Here is a 21,858-nt window from a genome sequence, read left to right on the forward strand (position 1 = left end):
GAAGATTTTTCTTCTAATGTATCTTAGTTAATGTTTTAAGTCACTTCTACTCTGTTTTTCACATGCTTCAATTTCTACATAGTGGAAAATGCCTCTTCCATAATTTCTGTCTTTAAATAATTTCCTTTGTTTTTGTCATTTTATTCTGTATATTTTAGGGAGAATTTCTGATGGTTTTTCTCTACATCATTCAGTTTTCCACACCACCAAGATTTTGCTTATCTTGGATCTATGATTTCATTTTAAAAAATTATTGTCCCCTTTCTACTTAGAAAGGGGGAAATTAGACATTCATTGTAAAAATAAATGAATATGGTAACCATTTTGGGGCATGATTCCCCTCAGAGTTATTAGTGTTTTTTTAATACCAACATAGCTACACACACACACACACACACACACACACACACACACACATACATTTGCAACAAAATTGAGATAATACAATACAAATTTGCTTTCTGTATGGTGTTCCATTTTATATTAATTGTGAGGGTTTTCCATTTTTAAAATATTCTCTCTAAGAATGTTTTTATGCATGATTTCCTATGATGTGACAAAATTTATATAACTAATATCTTATATATATTTATATTAATTTTTATTCTTAAAAATAAAATTTCAAATGATATCCTATAGGGTGAGGTATGATAGTCTTATTGGTTTCCTCTTGGAGGCTCCTAGTTGTGGTCCATGTGAAACATTCATGCCGTTCCCAAACTTAAAAGAGCACTACCCCAACAACAAGAGAACTTTTCTGGGCCATTGGATTCTGTTCTTGTTGTTGTTTATTTTTAATTTTTTTTTTGTGGTGTTGGCAATCGAACCCAGGGCCTTGCATATACTAGATAAGTGCTTTACCACTGAGCTACATCCCCAGCTCCTCAATGGATCTTATAATAAAAACACTTTTATGTTTATATCTTTTCCAGCACCCCAAGATAAGTCTTATGATTTGGTACATCTCAAAGAAGTTAAAAATACCCCATAATCTGAAGTGTGTCTACTATAATAATAGCTACATTTATTGAACACCAGCTACAAACTTGGCTATGTTTTAGCCTATTTCTTATACTTTATGTTATCACTTTTTATCCTCAAAATAATTAGTGGATTGATTGCATTATCAAGAATCTTTTGCATAATTGAGGAAATTGAGGCCCAGAGTGGTAGTGTAGTATGCATGTTCCAAGAGCAAAAGCTATTTAAAGACAAAGCTATTACAATGGATCCCTGTTCATTTGTTAGGGTTAGTAACCAGAGGTGTACATGCTATCATGGGTTAAAATACCATTTTATTAAAGATGATCCCATTTTTGAAGCAAAAAAAGGGGGGGAGAGATCCTAACATGTGGTTAGGAATAGTCCTGGTATCTCAGCTCAGGCTTCAACACAATCCCCCTGTGCCCATCCCACTCAGTTTTGCTGGAAAAAAGCAGACTGCCAGACCCGTGTTTGTGGCAGGAAGCTTGCCTTTCCCAGATGACAAGGCTGATTGACTGTAATTTGCAAGACCCCAAAGAGCACCGAGGCTTTGGGTAACAGCCGGTGAGCCAGCCTGCCGCATCGATTCCCTAAGAGCTATAATCACAGCTACTGGGCATCTGCACAGTGATGGGCTTCTGAGCCAAGTGGCAAATCATCATTGTGAAGCTGAACAAATGTCACCTGGAAGAATGGTCTCCAAATTAGCTTAAAAGCTCTCATGGAAGAAAAGCTCCCAATTTCTTGCCCCGTATGGGGCGACACTTGAAAAAAAAAAAAAACAGAAGATGAAAAGGCAGTTCTGCTTATGACATCAGCAGCCCCAGCATCAGCTCTCGCCATCATTCCCTCCTGTATCCTGAGCAGGCTCACCATGGCAACCGTGGTCTACCGGAAGCAAAGCCATCAGGCACCCTCACTGCTCTCTTACCAAAGAACAGTCGCCCTCCCTACTCTTAACTCAGCAAAGCTCTGCTTCCAGCAAAAGACAGAGATCCACTTGCCATCCTGCTCAGATTTGCCAAAACCTGCTGGTTGCACTGGCCCTGTTGTGGTCTGGATGCCATACCAACAATTGGTTTCATTGAGTGTTGTTGTTGTTTTCATTGTTTTGTTACCTAAAGGAGGAGAATTTTTTCTCAGGACATGGAAAGTGCCCCCCTCCCAGCCCATGATGAATCAGCATGGTGACTCAAAGCCTTTCATTAGATCAGAGAATGAACATTTGGAATCCAAAGATTCAAGCAGGGTAGAATTTAGATAAGAAAGTTGCAATCATAGCTCAGTTTAAGGGAAACTGGACTTCCTGGGCCAGCCGTTTTATCTTCCTCAGGTGCATTTCTTTCATATGTTCTAAAACCATATTTAAAATAATTTCTCATCAAAATACAGCTTGAAGACCCATTTTAGATGTTGAATTAAGAGGATTCTCTTCTATACATTTGAGCTCAAGCATTGGAGCTACAGAAACATGAAAAATGAATTTATCTTCAAATCTTATCCATCTCTCTAAGGGATATAACTTGGTTCAAAGAATAAGTAAAAGCAGTGGAATGGGAAAACCAAAATGGAAAACCAGGCTCCATGAAAGAAGGATACAATGTTAATAAGAGATGTGGACATTTCTATGTAATTATTCCATTGTATTTTTCTCTGTATAACGCTGTAACTTTGAAACCTCCTTCATAGTCAGAAAAAAAAAAAACTACCTTCTTTTATCTGTCATTTCTAATGTTAGTACTGGCCAGCGGGTGGGTGTCTTCTGGGACTGGCTGAAGAGGAAAGTGCAGACAAATGCAGGGAGGCCAGAGCCATCCCTGAAAGGCCAGATGTGTGTCCACTGTTGACCATGCCACTCCCTAGCTACCGATTTGAGGGAAGTTGTGTAATGTCTCTGAGCATCAGTTTCCCTGTCTGTACATGCCAACATTTAAAAATGAGCTTTTGCAAATTAAATGGGATAATGTCATAGACACTGAATCCATATCATGCACCACTGTTAACTTCAAAGGAGGAATTTTGAATAGTTCTTTACTCCTTTTTGCTAAAATAAGTTGTTGAAATTAGTTGTATTAGTTTGTCAGGGCTGCCTTAAAAAAAAAAAAAAAAAAACAGAAATTCATTGTCTCAGAGTTCTGGAGGCTGAAAGTCCAAGATCAAGGCATTAACAGGTTCTATTTCTGCTGAGGCCTCTCCTTGGCTTGTACCTGGCTGCCTCCTCGAAGTGTTCACATGGTTTTTCCTGTGTATGTGTGCATGAATCTGGTGGCTAATTTCTTCCTCTTATTGAGATACCAGTCAATTTAGACTAGGGTCCACACTAAAGACTCCCTTTTAACCTAGATCCTATTAAAGATCCTATTTCTAAATAGTTACGTTTTGAGATATTGAGGTTTAGGGCTTCAACATATGAATTTGGGGGAAGGGCACAATTCAGCATGTAACATTCGGGATTAAAATAAGTACTATAAGGCCATCGCAGCCTATCAAGGAAAATGTACCTGTATTTTATATACAAATTGCTCTGTCTGAGGGCATATGAATACATAGGTGCCATGGACCAGTCTCCTTTGCTGGAGATATGAACAGTACATCCCTGGCCAGGCTTGAGGTGCCCACAGGAGAATGCCTGCACAGCCAGTTTAACAATGCAATGTGTGGCACATGCTTAGTGTTTGCAACTGTTGGCTACTGCTGATATGGGGGATAGACAAAGCAATGCTAAACTCACTATACGAACTAAAGAGGCCTCCACAGGTGTTAGATTGTGTTCCTTTGCAAAAAAAAAAAAAAAGAGTGAGCTTTGCAATTTCAGGTTTATCTTTTAAGAAAATAATGGATAAAAAGTATGTCTTGCCATGGTTCAGACACTGATTCTTTGACTGCATTTTGAATTTCATTTGGACCTTTCTCCTGGATTTAGGGGAGTGCCAGTGAAGCCACCCTGGTTGCCCTACTGGCTGCTCGGACAAAAGTGATCCGGCGGCTCCAGGCAGCATCTCCAGAGTTGACACAGGCCACCATCATGGAAAAGCTGGTAGCCTACTTCTCTGATCAGGTGAGTAAGTGCATGTGTCGGGAGGTATTGGGCTACAGCCCCACAGACATTCAAGGTCTGAATCCAAACAAACTTTACTATCGTTTCAAATCCAAGAATAGTTCCTCACAGATCACTAGGACAGAGACTTATACTAATTCTCAGGTGGGAACTTGAGAGGTCAAGTTGAAAAGAAAATATATGTACTGAGAACTCCCTGTGGCTGACTTGTTACCATATGTAGCAGCATGGACTTAGATTACGCTCATCTGGCCCACCTTCAGAGCAGCATTGTGTAGTAATTGGATGTTAGACTCAACAACCTAATCGCAAATCCCAGTTCTGCTTTTTTAAGCTTTGTGATCTCAGGCAAATCACGTAAATTCTGAGAGCCTCTCTTTCCCTCCTACCAAACAGGGATCAAAGCATCCATCCTTGGTATAGCTGCTCAGCTCAGCTTGTGGCTGAGCATAAGGGGAAAGATTTAAAGAATTTTGTAAGGTTTAGAAAACTCTGCAAATAGAAATATCTAATCTGATTCCATTGGTCAACCCATTTGAAAATAGTAAACAACAGCAACAAAACAAAGCCCAGAATTATGGGGAAAGGAGCAAGTGGAAAGAGAATTGATCAGCATGAAGAGAATAACTCTATTAGAGAAACTATGATCAAGAGGGCACAAAAAGAATAAAAACTGTGCCACCTTCAAGAAATTAGATTGCACAGGGAATTGCCGACTTAGGTTTGTCAATATTTTTATTTTCAGTGAATTCCTTAAGCCGCGCATTTGAACTATAACCATTTTTTCTAGGAAGTACTTAGCCTGAAATAAATACAATACCCATATTTCAGACCTAATTAGGAGGATTATATCTTTGTATCCTAATTCCATCCATTAAGATTCTACTTACATATGAAGAAAATTGTTCATTTGTACTTAGGACTCCCTTGTTTCCCAGAAGACTTAAAAAAAAATTAACACATAGGCACTCAATAAGTATATACTGATATCCACTGCTATGAATGTTAGGGTTTAGCCCTGTCCAGCAGGGCTTCTGTGAAGGAGCTTATCTCACCAGGAAGTGGCTGGGTGAGACAGAACTAGCATCATTCCAGATGCCCAGCAGCTCAGGATGCCAAGGACGCTATGGCATCTTTCTATGGATCTCTGTTAGGTTCCCCAGGAACTATACAGGGCTTGTGTCAATTTTTTTCTTTTCACTGTTTTTATTTTTATTTTCCATTTTGACATTTTGTAATTCTGTGTAAATTAAGTCACCATCACATTTTAAGTACGAGGTCAGCTGAATTAAGAAAACAGAACAAAGAAGCAAGAATGACAATGTTTTTAGAAGGAAATGGCAGTATTCATATCCATAAAAGCTAACTTTAATTGAGTAGCTGAAAGGGGAGTTAGAACACAGTGCAAACATGGTGGTTCATGGAGAATTCCCATCTCTATTCTGTGCTGCAGTATCTCATGGGTACATTCATCATTAAGATCTAAATTAGGAATGAAAGTAATAAAACAAATGAGAGACCTAAACTTTAGTTCAAATAAATGAAAAGCTGTGGGCTGAGATCTACTTTGTTCCCCGAGAAAAAGAAAGAATACGAATGAGGATTATTATTATGAGTTTGGGGGACCCAAAGATCACAAGTCAGCTGTAGGAATGCACTCTGTAGCAGCATATGTTGTTGTATCAACGCCCTCAGCAGAAAGTTCCTGCTTGTGTGGAGGTACTGCTTGGACCAAGCTGGTGTACATCTTCTGCAAAAACTGTGCTGCACGTGAAGCAGGCACATAGTCATCTGTGGCCTTGCCTTCCCCCCTTTTTTAAAATTCACTTTAGTTTTACATAATATTAGGGTTTATTTTGATATAATTATACAAGCATGAAATATAATTTGCTTTAATTCAGTATGCAGTAATTCCCCTTCCTCATCCCACCTCTCTCCCCCTGCCTTCCCTTTCTCTATGCTACTGATCTTTCTGCTATTTATTTATAGTTTTGTTTTAAACTAGTGCCTTGTAGATATACACAAGGTGAGATTCATTGTGGTATATTCATATATGTACATAGGAAACTTAGGTCAGATTCACAGTTCTTCCCTTATTCATTCCTTCTCCCTACCCCCAACCCCTTTCTCTACTCCACTGATCTCTATTCCATTTGATTGACACTCCCCCTCCCCACCTAGCTTCTGCATATCAGAGAAAACATTCAACCTTTGACCTTCTGGGTCTGGTTTATTTCACTCAGCATTATGGTCTCTCCAGTTCCACCCATTTACCAGCAAATGGCATAATTGTGTTCTTATTTATGTCTGAGTCATATTTCATTATGTATATACAACACATTTTCTTTCTCCATTCATCTGTTGATGGATTCCTAGTTTGGTTCCATAGCTTGGCTAATGTGAACTGTGCTGCTATATACATTGATGTGTCTGTGTCCCTATAGTATGCTGATTTGAGATCTCAGGAGTGGAATAGCTAGCTAGGTCATATGGTGGTTTCATTCCTAGTTTTTTGAGGAGTCTCTATACTGCTTTCCAGAGAGGTTGCACTAATTTTTAGTCCCACCAACAATGTATGAGTGCACTCTTTCTCCATGTCCTCCCCAACATTTATATTATTTGTATTCTTGATAATTGCCATTCTGACTGGAGTGAGATGAAATCTCAATATATTTTTTTTTAATTTTTAAAGAGAGAGAGAGAGAATTTTAATATTTATTTTTTTTAGTTTTCAGCGGACACAATATCTTTATTTGTATGTGGTGCTGAGGATCGAACCCAGGCCGCACGCATGCCAGGCGAGCACACTACCGCTTGAGCCACAACCCCAGCCTTCTCAATATACTTTTAATTTGCATTTCCCTGATTGCCAGAGGTGTTGAACATTTTTTTATATATATATTTACTGGCCATTTGTATTTCTTCTTTTGAAATTTATTCACTGGGCTATTTGGTTTTTTGGTTCTAAGTTTTTTGAGTTCTTTATATTTTCTGGATATGAATATCCTATTTGAGGAGCAAGTGGCAAAGTTGTCTCATTCTGTGGGCCTCCTCTTCACACTCTTTGTTGTGCAGAAGCTTTTTAGTTTAATGTCATTGAATTTTTATTTTATTTCTTATGCTTTAGAAGTTTTATTAAGGAAGTTGATGCCTGTGCCAATATGTTGGAGCGTTGACCTACATTTTCTTCTATCAGTTGCAGAATTTCTGGTCTAATTTCTAGGTATTTGATCCACTTTTGAGTTGGCTTTTGTGCAGGGTGAGAGATACGGATCCAGTTTTATTCTTCTACATATGGATATACTGTTTTCCTAGTACAATTTTTTTAAAGACTATCTTTTCTCAGAGTATATTTTTGGCACTTTAGTGTAGTATGAGATAGCCATATTTATATGGGTTTTTCCCTGTGTCTTCTATTCTTTTCCATTAGTCTTCCTGTCTGTTTGGGGGTCAATACCATGCTGTTTTTGTTACTATAGCCCTGTAGTGTAATTTAAGGTATGGTATTATTATGCCTCCAGCATTGCTCTTCTTGCTCAGGATTGCTTTGGTTATACTCTTTTATTCTTCCAACTGAATTTTAGAACTGTTTTTTCTAGTCTGCAAAGAATGTCATTGGCATTTTGATGGAGGTTGCACTCAATCTGTATAATGCTTTTGGTAATATGTCCACTTTGACAATATTAATTTTGTCTATCCAAGAATATAGATGATGTTTTCATATTCTAAGGTGTTCTTCGATTTATTTCTTCAGTATTCTATAGTTTTCATTGTAGAGGTCTTTCACTTCTTTGTTAGATTAATTCCCAAGTACTTTGCTTTTTGAGGTACAGTTTTCCTAATTTGTTTTTCACCAGATTCACTGGAATATAGGAAAACAATTGATTTTTGTATGTTGATCTTGTATCCTGCTACTTTACTAAATTCTTTATCAGCTCTAGAAATTTTCTGCTGGAGTTTTAAAAAATATTCTAAATATAAGATTATGTCATCAGCAAGAAGAAAATTTGACCTCATCTTTTCCTATGTGTGTTCATTTAATTTCCTTCTTTTGCATGATGGCTCTGGCTAGAGTTTCAAGAACTCTGTTAAGTAGGAGATGTGAGAGTGTATACCCTTGTCTTGTTCCTATATTTAGAGGAAATATTTTCTGGTTTTTCTCCATCTGGTATGAAGTTGGCCTTGGGTTTGTCATATATAGCCTTTACAATGTTGAGGTAAGTTCATTTTATCATTAGTTTCTCTAGTGTTTTAAATATAAATGGATGCTAGACTTTGTCAAATGCTTTTTCTGAATCTTTGAGATAACCATATGATTATTGTCCTTAACTTCATTTATGTGGTGAATTACATTTATTGATTTTCTCATGTTGAACCAACCATGAAAATCTCTGTAATGAAACCTACTTGATCATGGTGCACTGTCTTTTCAATGTGTTTTTGTATGTGGTTTGCCAATATTAATAAAAATTTTTGCATCTATGTTCAAAGCATATTAGCCTGTAGTTTTCTTTCCTCAATGCATCTTTGTTTGGTTTTGGTATCAGGATGACACTGGCTACACAAAATGAATTTGGCAGTTTTCTCTCCTTTTCTGTTTCATGGAATAATTTGAGAAGGAATGGTATTAGTTCTTCTTTAAAGGTTAGGTAGAACTTAGCTGAGAATTTGTTGGGTTCTGGGCTTTTCTTTGTTGGAAAACTTTTAAGAGCTGTCTCAATTTCATTACATAATATTGATCTGCTTAAGTTTTCTATATTCTCATGGTACAATTTGGGTAGATCATGTGTCTGTGTCTCTAGGAATTTGTCAATACTTCCAGATTTTTCTAGCTTATTGGAGTATAATTTTTCAAAATAATTTTTAATGATTCTCTGGATTTCAGGTGATATTTCCCTTTTTATATAATTTTGTTAATTTGAGTCTTCTCTTTCTTTTGGTTAGTTAAGTCTATCAATCTTGTTTATCCTTTCAAAAAATCAACATTTTGTTTCATTGATCCCGTATAATTTTTTTATTCTTCATTTTATTGATTTCAGCTCTGACTTGTAATTATTTTTTATCTTCTACCAATTTGGGTGATAGTTTGTTATTTTCTAGGACCTTGAGGTATAACTAGATTATTCATTTGGTATCTTTCTATTTTTTTAATGTAGAAACTCAGTGCTATAAACTTTCCTTTTAGAACTGTTTTCACACTGTCCCAGAGATTTTGATATGTTGTATCACTATTTTTTAAGAATTTTTTTTCTATAATATCTTATGATACCCATTTCTTATATGTCCACCGTTTACTGAGGGACTACTCACTGGAGTGAGGACCTAGAGAAGTGAAGTCAAGTAGGGAGAGGAGAAAACAAGGATATGGTCTCTGGGAAACTCTAGATCAGCCTTGTGCATAGGAAATGCTATAGAGTGTGAACTGTTCCCTTTTTGGGCACAGAACTGTTCCCTCCCTGGTCAAGTGCCAACTTTTTGTGCATTGTACAGTTTGTCCTGCAGTAGGTTTGTGGCAAGCTCACCCTGTGAGGAGAGGTGGCTCTCCAAAAGAGGGGACAGCTGATCAGCCAACATCCACTGCAGCTTGGCATGCACAGCTTTGTCAAGGGGAACCTGGAGCATCACACAGGAGGCAGGAGCACATGCAAAGAACTCTCTCTTAGGGACATCTTAAACTCCTGTTTTCATACTCCTCTCCACTGCCCACACATCCTTCTGTGACTGCCTGCCTCCCATTGCCTCCTCCTGAGTTTAATCTGCATTGCAGGCCAGCACACACCCCAGAAAGCTTGGGGTCAAGGTTTTGTCATAAGTTAATAAATTCATCACCTCCCTCATCCTCTAAAGGGTAGAATGATGCACAAAGATTATGAAAAGTACCACTTCCTAATGTGTCACAAGTTTCACAGGTGATTTTTCAAGCCTAGTAAAAGAAGGAGAATCTTAGTTTAATTTTTCTATGCAAGAAACCTGCCTGACACACGTTGATGTTGTGACACACGTTGTTGTTGTTGTTTACAACTATACTTTGAAGTGGGTATTTTCTGTTTCTCATTGTTTCCACAAGATCACCCAGGGTCACTGTGCAGAGTAACCTGGCAAGGGTCCCGCCAGAAAGGTCTGGAGCTGGGAGCCCCAGGGGCTCAGAAGATGAACATTATCTTCTGGAGCTCCTCTGCTAGAAGAGATGTTCAAAGAACAGGCAGGGAGCAGCAGGCCCCACAAAGGATCAAAGCTAAAGACAATGGGGGCTTCAGGGCAGAAGGTGGCAGCTTCAGTAAGAATCCACTTTCCTGGGAGTCTCTGAGAAGGGTGGACCTACCATCCAGTGACAGTGCCACATCATTTGCCATTCATCTCAGAAGATTCCATGTCCATGGATTCAACAACCACAGATCAAAAATATTTTTTAAAAATTGTGTCTGGATTGAACATTTATGGACATTTTTTCTTGTTATTATTCCCTAAATGATACAGTATGACAACTATTTATATAGCATGCCATTTGTATTTGCATTAGGTATTATAAGTAATCCAGAGATGATTTATAATATATGGGAAGATATAAATTGATCATATGCAGATACTATACCATTGCCATTTTATATAAGGACTTGGGCTTCTGTGGATTTTTGCATCCACAGAAGCCCTGGAACCAGTTTCTCATGGATGCCAATGAATGACTGTAGCATCTATTGACTGCGCTTAGCCACCAAGCTGCAAAAGTCTCCACAGGGAAAGGCAGGGTTTGAATCTGAACCCAGGATTTCTAAGTCCACCCATGAGCGTGCTTTCCAGGATCTCACTGCTAACTCTTGAGTTCAAACAAATGAATGAACTCATCACTTTATGGTTCTAAGTGCTTAATTCATTATATTTGTGGTTTAGATCTGAGGTGTCCTCTGAACCTCACATGAGAGACAATGCAAGAACATTCAGATGTGAAATGATTAGATTATGAGAGGTCTAACCTAATTGGTGAATTAATCTACTGATAAGAATCAACTGGGTGGTAACTATAGGCAGGTAAGTTGTGACTAGAAGGAAGTAGGTCACTGGGGTGTGACTTTGGAGTTTATCTTTTGTCCTTGTGAGTGGAGCTCTCTCTCTCCTTTATCACCACATCCTGAGCTGCTTCCCTCTGCCATGCTTTTGCTCCATGATGTTCTGCCTCACTTTAGTTTCAGAGCTATGGAGTCAGCCAACCATGGACTGAACCTCTGAAACCATAAGCCAAAATAAACTTCTTCTACTTTCATTTGTTCTTGTGAGGTATTTTGGTCACAGCAAAGAAAAAAGTAACTAAAACAAAACTTAAAAGAGCAAGGTTCCACATAAATAGAATAACAACTCCAGGAAAAAGAGGTGCCACTGTGGTGTCAGGTGTCAGGTACCCACTGCGGAACCAGGAACTTTGCCTGTGTGAGCAAACCTGCACCGATCTAACTCTAATCTTTCTTTCTAGGCACACTCCTCTGTGGAAAGAGCTGGATTAATTGGTGGAGTGCAAATGAAAGCAATCCCTTCTGATGGCAAATTTGCCATGCGTGCTTCTGCCCTGCAGGAGGCCCTGGAACAAGACAAGGCAGCTGGCCTGATTCCATTCTTAGTAAGTCTATCAGTACATTGTGCAGATAGTACCATGGGAGCCTCTCCCCGCTGCCTAGGGCGTGTGTGTGTGGGGGGGGGGGGGGCGGTGTGTGTATGCAGTGTGTATGCCAGGGTCACTTTCTAGGCTGCTGTGATAGTCACAGGCCAGGCATGAATTTTGTTATCTCCTTGACGAAAGCTAGAAACTCCACTTGTTTTTTTTTTTTTTCTTCTTTCCACATGCTTTAATCTCAAAAACAAGTTACTACAACATCCCAATTTGGAGGATTGTACTAAGCCAAGGAGTATAGTTTCTGTTTGTTGTCCAAAGGGACAGCTATCCCTTAACAGCCCTTTGTGCCATGGTAGATGCTCTAAGCAGTATGATGAGTGAACCAAACTGAAAATAAAAAACAGGCTTTGCTTCGTACATTAGTGGTTCAGAGTAGTTAATAAGATGTGTCATCTGTAAAAGGTTTGTTGCAAGCAGGCAGTGACTAATCCCAGATAAAATATCTAATTAACCAAATGACAGGCTGGTTCTCTTGCTCCCAGATATGCATTTTCCAATGGGGAAGAGTTACTTAGTATTGAAACTGAATTGTGGGAATTGTCACATTCCTGGCATGGTCCCAGCAGTGTGTCATACATGGGACAGATACATCTTGTGTGATGCAATCAAAATGTCGTGAGTATGGCCATACTTGGGCATTCAACCTGGCCACACATTAGAGTCACCTGGTAAGTTACTAAAAAGTCTAATGCCCAGGAATTCCCCCTGACTGATCTTGCCAGAATCTCTAGGGATGGAAGCAGGCATTGGAAAAAATTTTACAACATTAAAATTCTGATGAGCATGTAGGTTTTAGAAACATGCTCATGGGGATACTCCTCAGTGTCGGGATACTCCTCATTTCTTAATCATTAGAGCAATCTATGTTGGATAGATGTTTTATGGGCCACACATTAATAACATCCACCACTTTTCTTTTGAGAATTAATCTTTTTAAATGCTTTCCTTTCTCTGAAACGTTTTTTGCCAATTAAAATCAATGATCATTTAGTGAATATCTAACACACGTCTGTACTGAGGAAGTCACAGAAGGTATGATTTTAATATAAGTCTATCCTAATCTGAGGAGCTCACAGGAGAATCGGGAGCATAAACACATATTTATAGTAGAAGAACTGGCAAGTTTCAAAGGTAGCCCAGAGAATGAAATGATAATCAAGTGAGTTTGAAGGAGACAGAAATCAAACTGTGGGTACAGATTCAACTTCCACCTTGCCCTAGACATCTTTCTCAGTCCCCTTAACCCTGCTTGATTTTTCCCCATTGCATGCATCACTCCCTGCGATACCCATTTATTTACTGCCTTCTTCCCAACAGAATGTACACGAAGGGAGGGTTCATTTTGATCACTGCTTTATCTCCACTGCAGGAATAGTACAGAACTGACACCAGGAGAAATTCAATTAATACAGTTGTTCCTTATACACAGGACATCTGCTCTAGGACCCATCACAGATACCCAAACTCTTGGATGCTCAAGTCCCTTATATAAAATGACCTAATATTTGCATATAACCCATATACATCCTCCTACATACTATTTTTTAAAAAAACATTTATTTTTTAGTCGTAGGTAGACACAATACCTTTATTCCATTTTTATATGGTGCTGAGTATGGAACCCAGCAGCCCATGCATGCTAGGCTCTTCCTCTGAGCCACAACCCCAGCCCCATCCTTCCACATACTTTAAATCATCAGTAGATTACTTGTCCTACCTAATGGAAATGATGTAAATAGTTTTTTAGGGAACTATGACAAGAAAAGAAAGTGTGTGTTCAGTACATTAAAAAAACAAAAACAACAACAACAGAAACACATTTTAGAACCATGTTTGGATGAATCCATGATTGTGGAATCCATGGATATGGAGGGTCAACTCTAGTTGTCAAATATAGAAAGATTTGAAAAGATCATCTTTAAAAATCCCAATTATAAACCGGGCACAGTGGTGCATGCCTGTAATCCCAGCCACTCAGGAGGCTGAAGGAGGAGGATTGCAACTTCAAAGCCAGCCTCAGCAATAAGCAAGGGGCTAAGTAACTCAGTGAGACCCTGCCTCGAAATAAAATACAAACAGGACTGGGGATGTGGCTTAGTGTGGTCAAGTGCCCTGGGTTCAATCCCTCATACTCCACTCCCCAAAAATCCCAATTATAGCTGGGTGTGGTGATGCATACCTGTAATCCCAGTAGCTTGGGAGGCTGAGACAGGAGAATCCCAAGTTCAAAGCCAGCCTCAGCAACAGTGAGGCACTAAGTGACTCAGTGAGACCCTGTCACTAAATAAAATACACACACACAAAAAAAGGGCTGGGGATGTGGCTCAGTGGTTGAGTGCCTCTGAATTCAACACCTGATACCAAAAATAAATAAATAAATAAATAAATAAATAAATAAATAAATAAATAAATCCCAATTACAATTTTAGTGCACTTTTGAAGGATTTTATCTAAATGAAGTAAAATATTTTTAAACCTGTAGTGTCAATTTTAAGTCACTGAAATTTTATATCTAGGGAAAATATATATATATATTGAAACATACTCCTTCATATTTGAAGAATGAAAGCAATGGAGAATACATCGCATAAATGATGAAAATATTTTATGAAAATTACAAAGCTCATAACTATAGTAAAAGACAAATGTTGGTAGGAACTACTGATAGGACATATTATAAAGTAAATTTTAAAATAAAAAGAAGGCTTACATATCAATAAGTAAGGAAGCAACATTTCAATGTTAAACATGCAAAATATATATAAGAAATCAGTTCCACATTCAAACACACACACACACACACAAAATATAGACACAAAACCAATTCTGATCATGCAATAATCAAAGAAATGCAAATTAATTAGTGAGAGAGGATTGTGACAATCCCACACTGTGGTTACAGAGGTGTCAGTTTCTTTTATATCTCTAAACTTTACACAAATTCTGAAGGTCAGTGATGGGGTATATGCAGATTTAGAATCGTCATCTTCTCCTGAGAAATGACTATCTATTCTTAGGAAAGACTAACATCTAGCTATCTGGATGGATATACATGTTCATTTCTCTGGGATGAATGCCCAAGATTGTGCAATTAAGGATCATTTTGTAGTTATGTGTTTTAAAGAAACTGATAAAATCTTTACTGGAATGGCTGTACTATTTCACATTTCTTCTAGCAGTGCCTAAAACAATCAAGTGTATTTTTTTGTTTTCATTTTCACCCGTGTTTGGTATTATCATTATATTTTTTCATCTTACCTGAATTAATAGATGTATAGTAATATCTCATCACACTCATAATTTTCATTTTCCTAAAGACTAATGAAGTTGAACATCTTTTTTCATCTGCTTATTAACCATTAACACATCCTTTTTTAGTAAAACATAAATCTATGTCTTTGTCCACATTCCAATTGGATGATGGATTGATTTTTTAAATTAACAGATTTGTGTTAGAACAGCTTTAGAACAGTAAGCATAATTAAAGAGAGTTCCAGCACTTACTTAAATGTTTTACAAATACTTCCTCTCAATCTGTGGCTTTTGGTTTCATTTCCCAAGCAATGGTCTTTTGCCAGTCAAAAATTTTCAATTTCACTGATGTTCAGTTTATCAAATTCTTTCATGGATTATGCCTTTATTGTTACGTCTAAAAACTTACTGCTGAACCCAAGATCATCTAGATTTTCTCCTGTGCTATCTTCTAGACATTTTGCATTCTATAATTTAAGTCTACTATGTATTTTCAGTTAATTTTTGTGAAAGGTGTAAAGTCTGTGTCTAAATTCTTTTCTCTTTTTTTCTGCATTGGGATGTCTGGCTGTTCCAGCATCTGTTGAAAAACTACTCTTCCTCCACTAAATTGCTTTTGCTCCTTTGTCAAATGTTAGTTGACCTCATGTGTAGATCTAATTCTGTTCCATTAATAAGTTTATCTCCTTTGCCAAGATCACACTGTTTTGATTATTTAAGGTTTATACTAAAGTTGGGTAAGGTCATATATGACCTCAGTCGTTAGTCAATATTATGTTCAATATTATGTTTTTTTTAGTCTTTTGAATTTTTATATAAAATTTAGAATCAATTTGCCAATGTGTACCACATAACTCACTGTATTATTAAATATGATTGCAATGAATCTATAGATCTAGTTGGAAGAGCTGACATCTTCATGATATTGAGACTTCTTGTCCATGTACATAGAATCTTTCTGTATTCATTTATCTCTCTTCTAAAAAGTAGTTGCATCAGAGTTTGTAGTTTTCTTCATGAATATTGTATACATATTTTGGTAGATTTATATGTATTCCTTTTTCCCCTTTCTGTGCTAAATGTAAAGGGAATTATGGCTTTTTAACTTCAAATTCTATTTTTTAAATTTTTTTTAATTGTAGATGGACAAACTGCTTTTATTTGTTTGTTTGTTTGTTTGTTTGTTTGTTTTTATGTGATGCTGAGGTTCTAATCTAGTTCCTTACATTTGCTAGGCACGTACTCTACCACTGAACTATAACTCAGCCCTCAAATTCCATTTCTTATGCTAAAACATAAGAAATAAATTAATTTTTATCTATTGCATGTTTATCTTCCTATAATTGCTCATTAGTTCCCAGAGGACTTGCCTTTGGTTTATTCTTTGGTATTTCTACATTGACAGCCATGTCATAATGATCTATCTTTTATCGTCTAGTCATATCACACTAGCTAGATATATAATGTTAAAAAAGGTGTGGAGAACAAATATCCTTCCCTGATTTCTAATCTTAGACAAAAAACATGTAGTTTCTCATCTTAAAGTATGTTAGCAGTGGTTGTTTTTGTTTTTGTTTTCTGATGTCAGTTATCAAGTAAGTTCCACTATAATCCTAGTTTGCTAAGAGATTTTTTTTTTTGGTGTATTTGTTTGTTGTAAATCATGAATGGATGCTGGATTTTGTCAAATGGTTTTTGTGTCTCTATTTATTTAATATGATTTTCTTCTTTAGCCTGTAGATATGATAAGCTATGTTAATTTATTTTCAACTATTGAATTGGTCTTCAGGCTTTAATCAATCAAATTCCACTTAATGGCATATAATATTTTTAAGTATTGGACTCAATTTGATAGTCTTCTTGAAACTACGGGTCTATAATTTCTTTTGCAATGTCTTTGTCTAGTGTTGGTATTAGAGTAATGCTAGCCTTGTTGAGTTAGGAAGTATTCTTTTTGCTTCTATTTCTGTAACAAATTGTAGAGAATTGGTGAGATTTCTTCCTGTGCTTACCAGTGAACCTAATTGGGCATGGTGCTTTCTGTTTTAGAAAGTTATTAATGATTGACAGATATAGCCCTATTGAGACGATCTTTCTCTTTCTGTGAGTTTTGGTAGATTAAATCTTCAAAGGAATTTGTTCTTTTCATTTGCATTTTCAAATTTGTGAGCAGAGTCCATAATATTCCTTTCTTATCCTTTTAATGTTTAGGAAATCAGTAGAGATGGCTCCATTTTCATTTCTGATATTAGTAATTGTGTTTTCTGTTTTTTTCTTAGTTAACCTGGTTAGAGATTTATCAAATTTAATCTTTTCAGAGAACCAACTTTTTCTCTATTGATTTCCTGTTTCCCATTTCTTTGATTTCTACCTTAATGATGAATATTTTAATTTTTTCTTATGCTTACTTTATATTTAATTTGCTTCTTGCACAAATTTCCTTTATTATTTATAAAGTGGAAGCTTAGTTTATAGATTTTAGATTTTTCCTATTTTTCTAACATATGCGTTTAATGCTAAAAATTTCTCTTTAAACAACTGTATCCACAATATTGATGAATTATATTGTCATTTTCATTGAGGGCAAAGTATATTTTAATTTCTCTTGAGAATTCTTGTAGGACCTTCAGAACCATATTGAGTTTGGTGGTATTCCAGCCACATTTTTAATTATTGATTTCTAATTTAATTCCTTTTCAAATGTTTTTAGTAGTTGCCCTTGAGTTTGCCGTACACATTTACACCTCATCTATGTCCTCTTTCTAATAACCCTGTTCTACTTCATGGGTAATACAAATACCTTGTAAAAGAGTATTCCCATTCATCCCTCCCACCATTCTCTCATAAACATTGTTAACAATCATTTTAGGTATCTCTAAGCTAGGATAAATGAATACATTGTCACTCTTATTATTTTGAAAAAAAAAACTCCTTATCTCTGAAACCAGAAATATAGAGATCCTATTTTATCTTCACATCCTCCTAGAATGCTCTTGCTTTCTTTATGTAGGTCCACGTGTCTAACAGAAATAATTTTTCTTCCTTCTGAAGAATTTCTTTTAATATTTATTGCAAGGCAGGCCTACTGGTTACCAATTCCCTTAATTTTTGTTTGTCTGAAAAAGTATTTCTTTTTCACCTTGGAGGGTAATTTTGTTAAACACAGAATTCTAGGTTGTTGGTTCTTCACTTTTAACACTTTAAATGTTCCACTCCATTCCCTTCTTTCTTTCATGATTTCTAAACAGGAACCTGACACAATTCTCGTCTTTGCTCCTCTGCAGATAAGTTATTTCTTTCTCTTGTATTCTCATCCCTTCAGTAGCTTGTCTAGAATCACTAGTTTGCTACAAGCTAGTATGTCATAGCTAGAAGCTAATCTGGAAATGCAAATAAACCAGAGTCTCATAACACTCCATTCTTTCTTTCTTCTTTTTCTCCTCCTTCTTCTTCTTTCCTCCTTTTCCTCTTCCTCTCCTCCTTTTTTCTCTCCATCCTTCCTCTTCTGGTGCTAAGAATCCAAGCCAAGGACTCATGCATGCTAGGCATGCCCTTCACCACTGAGCTATATCCTCAGCAAAAGTGTATTTCTTTTTTAAATTATATATATATATATATATATATATATATATATATATATATTTAATTTTTAAATTTGTTTTAGTTAGTTATACCTGACAGTAGAATGCATTTATGCACTTTGATATATCATACATAGATGGGATACAATTTCTCATTTTTCTGAGTGTACATGTTGCAGAATCATATTGGTCATGTAGCCACATATATACATACAGTAATAAAGTCTGTTTCATTCTATGTCTTTCCTATCCCCACATCCTCTCCCCTCCCCTCTTATCACTTCCCTCTACCTAATCTAAGGTAACGCCATTCTTCCCTAGTGCCCCCGGCCTTATTGTGAATTAGTATCTGCATATTAGAGAAAATATTTGGCTTTTGGTTTTGTGGGATTGGCTTCTTTCACTTAGCATGATATTCTCCAACTCTAATCATTTACTGGCAAATTCCATAACTTTACTATTCTTTAAAGCTGAGTATTATTCCCTTGAGTATATATACCACATTTTCTTTATCCATTCATTTATTGAGGGACACCCAGGTTGGGTGCTGCAGTCTGGCTGGGCACAATATCACGAGCCACTCAAGCAGGAACAAACTTTATTTTTTGAAACTGCTGACAATGCTCCGTCCACGCCCGGGAGATTTTCGATTGACCCACGCCGCCGTTCTCCTGGATCCCAAGAGGAAGTTCCTCCTCCGGAATTCCCTCCTACCACCGCACTTCCCCAACCAATGGGAACTCTCCAGGAGTCAGGAGTCCAATATCCATATGAATGTAAATCTTAACATAATCATATCATCTCAATGGCTAGCTGGTGTCACCTTACAACCAAAAAATGCCATGCAATATATTACTTGGCTGTGGCTCTTAGCAGTTGGGTTCATAGTCTAGCTATTGTGAATTGAGCTGCTGTAAACATTGATGTGGCTGTGTCACTATAGTATACTGATTTTAAGTCCTTTGGGTATAAATCAAGGAGTGGGATAGCTTGGTCAAATGGTGGTTCCATTCCCACTTTTCTGAGGAATCTCCATACTGCTTTCCATAGTGGTTGCATCAATTTCAGTCCCACCAGCAATGTATAAGTGCACCTTTTTCACCACATCCTCACCAACAATTATTGTTGCCTGTATTCTTGATGATTGCCATTCTGACAGAAGTGAGATGAAATCTTAGAGTAGTTTTGATTTGCATTTCTCTAATTAGAGATGTTCAACACTTTTTCATATATTTATTGATCAATTGTATTTCTTCTTCTGAGACGTGTCTGTTCAGTTCCTTATCCCATTTATTGATTGGGTTACTTGTGTGTGTGTGTGTGTGTGTGTGTGTGTTTTGGTGTTAAGTATTTTGAGTTTTTTATGTATTCTAGAGATTAATGATTTATTGGAAGTGGATGTGGTAAAGATTTTCTCCCAATCTATAGGCTATCTCCTCACTTTATTTTTTCCTTTGCTGAGAAAACCTTTTTAATTTGAATTCTTCCCATTTATTAATTCCTGATTTTACTTCTTGAGCTTTAGGAGTCTTGTTAAGGAAGTCAGATCCTAGGCTGATGTGGTGAAGATTTGGGCCTTCCATTTCTTCTATTAGGTGCAGTGTCTCTGTTCTAGGGCCTAAGTCTTTGATTCACTTTGAGTTGATTTTTGTGCATGGTGAGAAATAGAGGTTTAATTTCATTTTGCTACATATGGATTTCCAGTTTTGCCAGCACCATTTATTGAATAGGCTATCTTTTCTCCAGTGAATGTTTTTGGCACCTTTGTCTAGTATGACATAACCATATTTATGTGGGTTTGTCTCTGTGTCCTCTATTCTGTACCATTCATCTACAAGTCTATTTTGGTGCCAATACTATGCTGTTTTGCTACTATAGCTCTGCAGTATGGTTTAAGGTCTACTGTTGTGATGCCTACTGCTTCACTTTTCTTGCAAGGATTGCTTTGGCTATTCTTTGTTTCTTATTTTTTCAAATAAATTTCATGATTGATTTTTTTAATTCTATGAAGAATGTCATTGGGATTTTAATAGGAATTGCATTAAATCTGTATAATGTTTTTGATAGTATGGCCATTTTGATAATATTAATTCTGCCTAAAAGTGTATTATTTAAAAAATATATTTATTTTTTAGTTGTAGTTGTACACAATACCTTTATTTTATTTATTTATTTTTATGTGGTGCTGAGAATCAAACCCAGGGCCTCACACATGCAAGGTGAACGCTCTACCACTGAGCCACAACCCCAGCCCTAAGAAGTGTATTTTTTTTTTTAAAGAGAGAGTGAAAGAGGAGACAGAGTGAGAGAGAGAGAGAGAGAATTTTTAATATTTATTTTTTAGTTCTCGGCGGACACAACATCTTTGTTGGTATGTGGTGCTGAGGATCGAACCCGGGCCACATGCATGCCAGGCAAGCGCGCTACCACTTGAGCCACATCCCCAGCCCTAAAAAGTGTATTCTTAATGAAGAAAAAAATCTTCCACTTTTATTATACATATTTCCTGATTTTAAATGTTAATCAATTTATAAATCTTGTTTTTTTTTTAATTTGGTAGTCATAGGAAAGCATAAGAAGTCAAATAAAACCTAAAGGAAAAACATGTTAACATTTTGATTTACATCTTTAGGCCCCTTTCTCTGTAAAATATACTAATATATATCTATCTCATCCCTAATTTGTGATTTTATTTCTTCATTTCATACATTTTAAATATTTCCCCAGGTTGTTATATATTATATGAAATGATATTCTGTTTAAAAGTTTCACAGCACTCCATTATATTTCTATTTTCTCTTTCTCCATGCGCGCACACACACACATTCACATATGGATAGCATACATAAATAAAATATTATTCTTTTCATAGGAATTCCCAGGATAGCAACATCCTCTGTTAAACATTTAGACTATTTATCTTACATTGCTTCTTGTAATAATTAGTGTGTGTAAGATATTGTATTTACTTACTTGTTTCCTCATCTTATATCTGTCAGCATTTCCTTGGGAACTGTTTCTAGCCCTGGAATTACTTGACCAAAGAGATGTTTTTTCCCCCAAGATTTTTGATATGCATAGCTGTATGCACTTTCAGAAAAATTGTATCAATTGACTCCAAATGCTTTATTAAAAGCTATTAAAACAGTTGTGAAATAGTGACTTCCGTGGTAAGAAATCTAATGGTAGTGATAATGTTGTGAGGAAGAGTGATGAATTATTTATTAGAAATTTCCCGTGCTCCCTTTTGCCCATTTTGTGTTCTTTTATTAGAATCTTAATTTTTCACTTGCATTAAAATTTATATTTTAATCAAAGTC

At 36.5% G+C, this 21,858-nt stretch overlaps 1 protein-coding gene across 1 annotated transcript in view; it reads left to right on the forward strand.

The window, feature by feature from the left end:
* The window catches only part of DDC (dopa decarboxylase), a 98,053-nt gene that overhangs the window by 28,127 nt on the left and 48,068 nt on the right, over positions 1 to 21,858 (forward strand). Inside the window, exons 5-6 of the mRNA XM_081286896.1 lie at positions 3,908 to 4,042; positions 11,508 to 11,651. Coding sequence (XP_081143022.1) covers positions 3,908 to 4,042; positions 11,508 to 11,651 — 279 coding nt within the window. The remainder of the gene's footprint in view (positions 1 to 3,907; positions 4,043 to 11,507; positions 11,652 to 21,858) is intronic.

Source organism: Spermophilus citellus (assembly GCF_964194105.1).
Source record: "Spermophilus citellus genome assembly, chromosome: 3".
NCBI lineage: Eukaryota > Metazoa > Chordata > Mammalia > Rodentia > Sciuridae > Spermophilus > Spermophilus citellus.